Source organism: Drosophila novamexicana, unplaced genomic scaffold (assembly GCF_003285875.2).
Source record: "Drosophila novamexicana strain 15010-1031.04,08,12 unplaced genomic scaffold, DnovRS2.1 tig00000960-arrow-arrow-pilon, whole genome shotgun sequence".
Classification (NCBI taxonomy): Eukaryota; Metazoa; Arthropoda; class Insecta; order Diptera; family Drosophilidae; genus Drosophila; species Drosophila novamexicana.
Genome location: NW_020824833.1, coordinates 1095998 through 1107348, shown reverse-complemented (window position 1 = coordinate 1107348; position 11351 = coordinate 1095998). Strand labels below are relative to the sequence as shown.

Sequence of the window (11351 nt, the reverse complement as noted above, 5' to 3'; positions counted from 1 at the left end):
TGCATATAATAAAGCAAACCCGCAAAAGGGGGAACTATTTTGAATCGATTTATATACGAGAACCTGCCCACGAAGTTTGGTGTATCTTGTTCTCGAAATTTTCAAGTCATGCTTTAAAAACCTTGTCTAAAAACCGATATTTATGTATGTTATGAAGTGGTAGGCGTTACCGAAACTAATCAAGAACTCTTTCTGCTTATGGTGTATGAGAATATAGGATATTTGAAACTTCAAGCTTTTCATAAACACAATATACCCATATTTATTGATTTTCAATTGGCTTAGGGTATAAAAAACTATCACAAGATATTTGGATAGGCTTGTTCTTGTGTTTGCCCGGTGTTATTGCCAACCGCAGACTCGCAGATACATAGATACAAATACAAATACATACACAGATACAGATACAGATACAATATAATATGTTCTAAGTATAAATGCCATAAAAATATGGCCCAACGCAGCCAAAAGACAATTAAGTGAAAAGAATATACCAACGCGACGAGCGGCCCCAAAAAGAAAGTCTGAACCATTGTTGAACTTCAGTCAACCAGAAGCAACGACAACAACAACAACAACAACAATAACAAGAAGAAGAAGATTCATTTAAGTTCGGCGCTTTTTTCTTGTCAAAGGGTGGGCTGGGTCGTTAGATCATGTTTTGGACTCGTAGATCTGTGTTAATGAGCAACTATTGCAACATTTTGCTGCAGCTGCCACCGCCAAGATTTTAGCCACATGTAAATCTGTAAATTGTGTGTAACCACATGGATGTACTTATGGATGTTGTGTATCGCTTGAGTCTAGGTAAGCAGAAGTAATGCGGCCCCCTGCCAGCTTAGGGCCAGTCACATTGTCTTGGGACCTGGGCTAATTACATGCCATCGCTGACCGCAGTTGCTTGTCATCATTTTGGGTAACACCTTTCCGTGCTGGCCTCTTGCCGCTGACACCTTAAGTATTAAGCCAAGAGGTTAGACCAGGTCCAGGTAAAGGTTGTCCTTGTTAGTGCAATGTGTGTGAGTGTGTGTGTGTGTGTACAGAGTGAGCTATTCTATGTCGATACCATTGATTGTCTGTCGTATGCAAAAGTGGTTTACTTTCGTATGTGTTGCATGATTGATCAGTCAGCCTGCACAGCATGTTGTTTTTGCGGCTTTGCGGCTAGATTGATGGCTGTTGCTGTTGCTTGAAGTGTTTGCTGTTTACCTTCAGCTCCTCCAGCTACCTACACGCTGGGCATTTCGAGAATCCTTTGCCCAGTGCCGCATGGCTTTTAACGCATGTATCCAACATTGGCAACAGCTGGCAAAGTCAGCATTGGATTAGCAGCAGGACAAACCCATGGATTAGGCTCGAGTGTTGGCACTTATCAACACATAGATAATGCTCCCATTGGAGATTAACGGACGTTCAGTTCAGCCAACTGACGAAATATCTATGTAAAAATCGAGCTGAGTAAGCTGTCAGAGTCTCCGTCCTTGGCCATCCATCATGGACACTTTTTGAATATACCAAGCTGAATTCACTTAACAATCCCTTATTGGATAATTAATTGCTTATGGTGTTTAATATAAACCATTTTTATACCATTGTAGAGGGTTTAATTATTATTATTATTATTATTATATATATATATATATATATGAGTCTGTCTGCCTGTTTCTGTCCCAACTAGTCTTTTAGTTTTGAAGCTATGAAACCTTGCATAACCGACCAGATCGGAGCACTATATCATACATCTGCCATAGGAACGATCGGTCGAAAAGTTGGTTTTTTAAAGTTTATAGTTTCACCATGTTCTTTTTATCATAGTAGCTATAGGAACAATCGATTGTTTAATATTTTATGTGCATAAGACTATTAATTGACAACACTGACAAAACTTCCAAGTGTTTGTCCTGGCTGGCTGAATGATTGGATATCAACGTAAGATCCATTCGGCTCGAACTTATTTTCAAAGACTGACCATGAACATTTAAGACTGTTGATGATGAGCAAGAATATATATACTTTATGGGGTCGGAGATGTCTTCTCCTGTCTGCTATTCATATATATACCTTTTTTAGCGATTATATTATATTGTCTTGGATAATTTTTCAAAAATTACGGATCGTACCGTAAATGATTTCTAATTAATATGTAACTTGGCAGTGTCCGAAAGAAATGACATATCTGAATACCTTCCAGCTGCAAATATGGAAATTTCGAAGATCTACGACTGATTTTAACATAATTAAATACAAATTGGAGTTAGAATTTGCTAATGTGAAGAAGAAGAAGCAGATAGTTTAGTCGGATCAGAGTTCAGTTTGGATATAGAGTAAGTTGGATCATCGGCTGGATCAAGTGTATTAGCCTCTCATCGCGTGCTGGCGCTCGAGCCTCACTTGAGCCCACTTAAGATACTTAGTGCAGATGCCCCGCTCACCAACTTCCAACCCCCCGTCACAGGTCGGGCACAACTTCATTAACGGTTTCAACTAATTATGATTGGATTGGAAGCTCTAGTTTGGCGCTGGCTTTTGAAGTAGGGCGCGCCACTTGAGTGAATGACACGGATCGCGCAGAGGGGCGACAGGCGGGTGTACCGCATTATCGCTGCCACATTAAGCGGCAGCATCAGCAGCAGCAGCGGCAGCAGCACCGCCAGCGGCAGCCATATGGTGCATGGCCAGAGGACACGCAAGTGCATTGTCCGAGTCCAAAGCAATTTGCCAACCATCATAATTTTGTGGATGCAACGACGATGCACGAAACTAATAAGCGACAATCGTTGTATCCATAAGACTGCCAACTATACAAACTGGGTAACAACTAACTTGGCTCTGTAGTATTACGCAGTCGGGACAAAGGATCTCCTCCATGTGCAACATTAAGAAACTTGTTTCTGCTCTGCTTGCCAGCAGCTCGGCTCGACGGCTCTCCAGGTGACAGCTGTTGATCTACTTTGCCCACCTTGGCGGACCAATTGCAGCCGTAAGCGCTGGGCTTTCGGGTCTATGGATTGCATAGAACCATCAATAGAGCAGAGACAACTGGACAACAAAAACATCTTTCGACGGCAGCAAAGCAGACGCGGCGTCTTCTTTTTTGCTGTCTGGGGCGAGTAAATGGCAACAACAGGGATAAGGGGGCATTGCCACGGGGTTGGGTATTTTTGTGCTTTTGTTTTGGTTCTCTTTTCTATACGAGATCGTTTTTATTTCATTTTATTTATTATTACTTTTTTTTTTTTTTGCGCATAGCAAAACCCGCCTGAGTCATCCCGTCAACCGGCAACCGGCAGGGCCAGACCGAAGACCCAAACGAAGTCGAAACAGACGCCTGTTGCCTGCTGCCTGTTGCTTGGCTCAGCGCAACCTCAACTGTACTTGCCACTGCCGCTATAGGTTAAAATTATGTTGTAAGCACATATACTTATGCACACCACACTCAAACACACACTCACACACACACCCATACACACAAAACAGACGCCGACGCTATCGAAGCTGCAAGCTGTGGTCCGGTTCGCTGTGAAAACCAAAACAAGCTGAAAAACCTAAACCCAACCTGACGAAGCTTGGATGCCCTTTGCTTTGAAATGCAATTCATGATCAATGCACCGAATAAATAAATATGCCATGAAAAAGGCTTCCCTCTTGAACACTATTTTCGTGAGATTAACGACATGCTTACGCGCTTAAAGCTTCCAATTATGTGTTCAGTGGAACCGGCAATTTGGACCCATTAATGTAAATTGCATAAATAAACATTTTCTGGATTAATTGATAAATTAATTTATTGCAAGCAAGTAATTCAAAAAAATAAAAATGAAACAAAAAAAGTTTTTTATTTTTTAAGAAATACACACATTTGTTCGCATAGAAAATATACTTAAAAGAAAATATTATATTTAAAAAAAAACTGCATGCAGATCACTCGGCTAAACTAGTTTGCAGAGCTGTGGTTGAAAAGCGTTATAGGAAACTTGACTGGCCTGCTTTGGTAAGGGTATAATAACAAGACGGAGCACAACGAAAGGAAGACGACAACTCTGACGACGGCGGCGTCGCAAAAATTGCAGCTTGCAACATTAACATGTTTTATTTGAGCCGAAGTCGAACCAAGTCGAGGGAAGAGCGATGGTGGCGGTTGCCGCCGCTCTGCTAAACATGTTAATGATGTTGGTGATGCTGATGAGGATGTTGATGATGATGACGATGATGATGAGGAAGATGAGGATGAGGCCGCTTCGTTTGGGCAAAGCTTTGTAGACGATCTCATCTGCGTATGAAAGCAGATTTCGAGCGCGTCGCGTCGCGTCGCGGCCTTTGTTATTGCTTTATGGAGGAAGTGGTCCTGGTCATGTCTGGGCCGAGGCACAGGCTGCGGCCACAGTCAGCTACTGCTGAAGGAAGGAAGGAAGTTGCGTCTCTTTTAGGCCTAGCGTCTTCAATTTCAATGCATCAGACAAAAGGCTGCCCCTCTAAGTATAGAGTCAAAGCATGCAAATTGTTTCCAAAATGTTATTGACCTCTGCCAAGCGGCAGCGCCCAAGACAAAGCCGACAAGCCAAGCGCAAGAAGATTCCTCTGAGTAGGCATATTCATAATTTTGCTGCAGCACTGAGTAACCTCTCGTATTCCAGATTCCTAAGTCAAGAGAAATGCCAACGCGGCGACGTTTTTTCCATGTGTTGACAATAATTTTGCCTTTGTTAGTTCTTATATTATTATTATTATTTTTTTTTGTCTTTTCGGCTACCTTGGGCCACATTGGGCAGGCACGCCTACACACTACTCCAGTGGATACTCTCTCCTTCTTTGTTAATTTTACAATATAATTGCTTCATTTCGGCACGGCACACACATGTTCAATATCGTGAGCGGAACGATCCTTTATTTTTATTTATTTTTTCTCTTTTCGATATTTATTACGAACAAATGACAGCTAAAAGTGCCTGTCCAAGTATCCACTTACAGTTCTTGCCTTGACAAAAGCACTTGAAATTCACCCAGTCACAGATCATTTAGTCTCTGTTCTACGCGCGCGTGTGTGAGTGTGTGCGTGTGTGGGCATATGCATAGGTGTGTGTTCGTGTGCATCTGTGAGAAGCTACCAGTTAACAGGGGTCATCACTTAATGAAAGCTTCTATTATAATATGTTGCCAAGTATGAACTCGGTCTAGCATTGAATCTTTTTGGAAGGCATCTCCGAACCCCTGAAGTATATATACCCCTGATTGGTATCAACAGGTAAGCTCCATAGCTGCGTCTTGCAGGTTGCACGTATGTCGAATCAAAACATTTTATAGCTGCCAATGGCATGATCGGAATATAAAGTTCTTGTATACACAACTTTTTTAAGGGATATCTTTATCATTGCATTTGATTTGCACACCGGAAATCTATGAGGTATGATTGATAATATTATTTATTGATAGACCTTTTCTCTTCTGGGCTGCAACCTCTGTGATGTTATCGTAATCATAGATCTACAATTATATACCAGCTTGCATTTTCCTTGTCCAGCCCAAGTTTTTTGCTTCGATTTCTAGACATTAGTTTCGTTAACCGTTTCCCGCTCTTTAATATTATTAACCCTACCTCAGTCAGCCAGTCAGTTAGTAAGGACAAGTATTTTAATAAGCAGAGGTGTATAATAATAAAGTAGATACCCTCTTTGTATTTCTTCATAATCTTTCTTCTGGATATTCAACTGAAAAAAACAATTCAAATTAATATTCATCATCTATTTTTTTTTTTGAGTATAAAATTTCATTTCATCTTGTTTAAAGTCTATAGAGTCTATATCTATGTCTATATCCTTTCTATATCTATACTATAGACATTACAGAAACGACTTGAATGGAGTATATATTAACACTAGTCCCGATTCACCTATGCTAGTACATACATAGGTAACTACTGTTCTAAGGAAGACTAAGTAGTTATACTTTGTGCTATGTATCTAGGCACATTAAGTGCAATATGCAATGTAAATCTGATTAAGAAAAACATATGTTCAAAGCCGTATAGACAAGATCGTTAATAACCGTGTAATCGTAATTTTAATATAATAATAGCCTTCATTTCGACTTGCTCGCCAAGAAAAACAAAGTTTAAGCTAAAAACGCCCAAATTTACATGTAAACGACCAAAAACTGATCAATATACAAGTATGCATACATATATTATTACATGGGATAGAATTTTCCATGAGGAACGTGTGAACGGGAAAACCCACAAAGGTAAAGAAACAAAAACATATACAGATTAATAGAAAGAAAAACAACACTAGCTTCAGTAAGGCAACGCAGGGTAACAAATAGCGAGAGAGAGAGAGAGAGAGATAGAGAGCGGGAGAGGGAGCGATAGCGGGGGAATATGGAAAATTGTCAATACATAAAATGCAACAACATAAAGATTATGAAACAGATTTTCTATTTGGCTTCGGTTCGATTTCGGTTTCGGTTTCGATTGGAGTTTCTGCTGTTAGTTGGAAGAGAACAAACAGACCTAAAAACTAAAAAATACAAGAGACGAGCCAGTGATAAGGTTAATCAAGGGGAGCGACAACTCCGACGGCATTTCCATATTAACATAATCAATGAACTATTGAAACGTTTCCATGTGTGTGCGTGTGTGCGTGTGTGTGTGTGTGTGCCCGAGTTGGTTGGTGCCGTTCGTTCTTAAGGGGCTCAGCTACTATCTTCCTCGGCCAAGAGCAGGGGCAACACACAAAAATGGGCATAGTTAATTTTTAAATGCACTTACGGAAAATTTTCAATCAGCAGCCAGAGCAACAGTTAGGCAATTGCCTGTCTGACCCCCTACCGATGAGAGCGCTCTGTTCGTCTGAGCAACATGTGAGCCTAAGTATACACGTGCACACACACGCACACACGCACACACTCAGACGATCACCAAATGATATTTGAGTAAAATTGGTAGACACTGCAGCCAAGTGAAGTGACAAATTCGACAGACAAGCACTTTGGTTGCCTGGACGCACGTGAACCGTTTTCTCAAATATGTATGTATGCATGTGTATCTGCGACAAAGGATAACGCAACCAAAACTGCAGGAGTTCCTCAATCGCATATCAATTGCTGTGAGAAGGAAACGTTTAGCACTAAACACTTAAACGCCTTCCCAACAGAGAGAAACAAAATAAATCAAGTAAGAGTCGGGCATTCCTGACTAGCAGATACCCTAAACGCGGCGACAAGCTGCCGTTACAAACATTCCAGTTTCCCATTTAAACATACACATGCACAGAAACGCGGCTATGGATCTTCTTCCCTTTGCCCCACACAATATGAAATGCATTCTTCGGATTAACTTCGGTATTTATATATTTATGAAATCAGGGCTTAAATATAAGTTAATATAAGGACTTAATATAAGTATTCAAAAGAGCTAATTATTTTCATACTAGTAATATATGCAGAAAACCTATGCCCATATGAAAATATGAGGATATCTGCGTCTGTATGTTACATACATTTACAGAAAACCAATATACCCTATTCAAACATTTTCAATGGGTTCAAGGCATTAAATTAAAAAAAAAAAAGTAAAAAACCAAAACTGAAAACCCAAATACCCAAAAGTCAGGCATATTATTCTTATCTACTGGCACATAAAGTGCCAAAAATTATGGCAAAAGGAAATTGGAACCCGCCGACGCGACGCGACGTCAACAGCGCTGTCAGCGTCAATGTCAATGAGATGAGAAGAAAAGAAGCGAGACGGGAAGAAACGAGACAGGCAACGGGGCTACGTTCCCTGCATACGACTACTACAAAATATTTGCATACACACATCCGAGGATGAGGCTCTTCAAAATGTAGTTCATTGGTTGCACCAATCACATACATATCAGACATGAGAATATCTACATACAATAATTCATTAAGTTCACGAGCTGAACGTGCTACAATCTCGCGTTGAAATCGGCTCAAGTCTTTTGATCATGCAAACTATTTGCATGTTTTTACCAAGAACCGAAATATTGTGTTTATTTGCCCATTGATCTTCATTAGAAGTGGTCAATTCACGCCACATTCATCTCCAGCCGAAAAGTATGCTGCATAATTAAATATTTTCGCTGCTCTCAAAAGTATGTAATACCTAACTTAATTACTATTAGAATGATATTCTAATAAGAAAGTAAAAATATAAATAATACATTAATATTGTTAATATTTTAAACGATCGTCAACAAAAATTATGAGTTTGCTCGATTTTTGAAATAACGAATTCAATCTAAAATGAAAAATGAAAATTATAATAAAAATGACATATACCAAGTCACCAGTTTTCGCAATTATTATGTTTATGAAGACAGACATCTGTATAAGTAGAAACAGATACAAGTGTTAATATACATTATGCTAGAGGATATTCCCCCAAGGTGTTTTGTGCTTCAAAATAGTGATATAACTTTTTCATTCGATTTCCGCCCGTAGAAAATTTGAATACATCCGTACAATCTTGTACACCGCCTTAAATAATATCTTACATAGATATTTGAAAATAAGTGTGAACACATTAAATAAAGAACCAAATGTTGCTCTTTTGGTGAGCATCTTTTGACACGCAATTTCCATTCAAGAGCGGTGGAAATTCCAAGTGCAATAATTCCACAGTTGCCGGTGGGATTTCGAAAACCATTGAAACGGGTATTCATTACATTTATATGTAGAGAAAAAGAGTTTAAGGCCTGTCGGATGAAACATAAAACATAAATGGTTTGTTTCCTCCTTTAAAGGGAGGCAATTGCATAAGTATTAAACATTTGGCAATCTTAGGCTGGGTAACTTGTCATTTCTTTCTTTTTAACATGGTCCCTCACCCACCACCTATTTGTGTCAAGTATATGCAAATAATTGCATGAACATTGATTGCAACTTATTACATAATTTTGTTGCAAAGGTTTTGAAATCAAACGATTGAGATGTGCAAAATAAAAATAAAACGGTCGTCTGCAGCCAAGTCCGATGGGGGCCATCCCGATATCCTTAACGATAGTATCTATCGATAGTGCCATCGATATTCGTGCAGCACTATTTTAAACTGTGATCTTTTCGAAACGCTGGCGTTTTTCGAGAGTGAAAATTACCTGAAATTATCAATCAATTATAATCAATATTTTATGAGCGTCACAACAAGTATCGAATTTGGGGAATGTAGCTCTAAAGCTATGAGGAATACAGATTTTTACGGCGACCTACAGCGGCTGTGAATCGGTTGACTCCTAAAAACAAAAAAAAAACACAGAAAAAAGTACAAGCCACTTACATAAAGTAAAATCCATTTTTGTGTAACTAATATTTTTTACCTGATGGCAACGAATATATAGCAAATAAAATGTTATTAAATTTTTGTAATATATAAAAAGTACGGTGGCATCCATAAATGAATTTCGTAACATGTGGCAACCCTTAGAAGAAAAGTCAGCTGTTCCACTAGAAACCGTTCAGAAATTATTATGATCTCTTATTGAGTAGGGGAGTATTTATGTTCTTGACCTACACAGATTCCACTTTCGATAGATTTAATGGAATACATGCAGTATGTGGAACCAACACGCGCCGAAATGTTGGAGCAGCTAAGAAAGGTATGCGAATGTCGAGGTTATTGTTATTTATCAACCAGCTATTCTGTATTCTGCAGCGCGAATTGTATGTGCCGAATGTCGAAAGCTTACCAATTGATCAGCTGCAGCAAATCTACAACGGATTCATTGTGCCGCATCCGCGCCGGGAGCGACGCGAGCGACAGCGCACGCTGACCGAAATGGCACTGAAATGCGCCAATGAAATTCCCATGGACATGGAACAGCTAACGAAACGCATTAAAGTGGTCTGCATGGCCGGTGAAAAGCGTCCCATCCAGGTTGAGCCGCAGTCGCTGCTAACCATCTCTCCAAAACGCATCAAAATCGACCTGCATCGATGATCTTTCTGCGGAATCAAGTCATGGATTGCCTCTGCAACCTGCAGTTATGGTCAGTAATATTCTGCCGTATTTTTCTTACTGCTGGAGACATAAGTTGCTCGCCAGGTTGATGACAGCCTCAAAATGGCAGGTGAATTTGGCCCCAGCGGAACATCAATTGAACCTAGTTGGTCCCGGACGTAGCTTATAGCTCTCCAGTGTGCCATCCAAAAGGAGTGAGATAGCATTACCCACGGACACACAATAATGAGCGAGACAGAACGATAATTGTATGTGGCCACTTCCACGGAAAGGTTAACAAACGTTTATATCAGATATTTAAGAAACGCATTGACATCTCATTTATTTGAACAATTAGCATTTGAAATGCCTTCAATAATTCATAAACGTATTTCCTAGCTTTTGGTCATTTTCTTATATATACTATATGAAGACAGACATTCCACTAATCTTTTTTCCTCGGATTCGGCAAAAGAGATCCATCCTCTTTACACGTAGTAAAGAGAAAAAGTCGAGCAAAATATAGAAGAAAATTCTCGATGTTTGCAACAATAATAGCAGAAATCAACAATCTAGCAACTAAGATAAGATGATAAAAATTAATAGTAATGTGAGCATGGCTGAATTCTGTTTCATGTTTTTATTCTTCAAATTGTTGATATCAATAACAATTCGACAATAAATTATTTGTTGGTTTTAAAACGAGGGCCTAAGTGAATCATAATGGAAAATAACTCATGCAACGAGTTAAATTTATACTCATTTATATTCAATAAAACGAAACTTCTATTAAAAGAAAAGACTTGTCCTGACTGACTGACCTTTAAACTTGAAGATATTTGAGAAAATTCATTTAAGACGTGTTTTTTCACATTTCACAAAATTCATCACTCCTGTTTGAACAATTGTGGTCAATGAATGTATAACCAAAAGTTTAATTTTAGCTCGCCAATGGACTAAAGAGAGATCGTCTAGGAGAGCAACACTTGCTAGATCTCCTAATAAAGGTGAGCAGAACTCTGAAGAAGCTCTGATCAGAGCTGAGGAGACAAGCCTGCTCCTATTTCATGTAATTGCTGGATCCCATGGGATTGTCCTTACCGGACATCTGGACGACGTCCTCTATCAATTTTGCCATATTTAATTTTACCACTAAATATGGTTCTGACAAAGAGCCTTGGATGAAACAGAGGAAAACAAAAGTCTTTGGATTTCTTTCCATGCGTTTTTGCGACAGATATGGACGTTGGACACAATGGAAATATCCACAGATAAAATAGCTTCCGGTTACAAATATATTTGATTTCGCATACGGAATTTATAAGTTATACTTGGATAATAACGATACCCACATTTAATTAAAAGATTTTCTTATGTTAAAATGTTTGCCTCTTATTAT

At 39.2% G+C, this 11351-nt stretch overlaps 1 protein-coding gene across 4 annotated transcripts; it reads left to right on the top strand.

The window, feature by feature from the left end:
* The first annotated feature begins 9434 nt into the window (after nt 1–9434).
* LOC115765302 lies at nt 9435–11310 on the top strand. Of its 4 annotated transcripts, none has more exons than XM_030708798.1 (3): nt 9435–9611; nt 9668–10001; nt 10058–11310. In XM_030708798.1, exons 1-2 carry the CDS (start codon nt 9552–9554, stop codon nt 9950–9952), a joined length of 345 nt encoding a protein of 114 aa, XP_030564658.1. In that variant the 5' UTR covers nt 9435–9551; the 3' UTR covers nt 9953–10001; nt 10058–11310. The 4 variants fall into 4 exon arrangements, 2 of the variants coding, with proteins under 2 accessions (XP_030564658.1, XP_030564657.1); XR_004018105.1 differs by having other exon boundaries at nt 9436–9611; nt 9668–10221; nt 10897–11310; XR_004018104.1 differs by having other exon boundaries at nt 9436–9611; nt 9668–10245; nt 10897–11310.
* Nucleotides 11311–11351: the final 41 nt, after the last annotated feature.

Coding starts and splice junctions, on each gene's coding strand:
- LOC115765302 (XM_030708798.1), top strand. CDS start 9,552: ATGGAATACATGCAGTATGTGGAACCAACACGCGCCGAAATGTTGGAG. Junction 9,612..9,667: donor TGTTGGAGCAGCTAAGAAAG/GTATGCGAATGT, acceptor TGTATTCTGCAG/CGCGAATTGTATGTGCCGAA.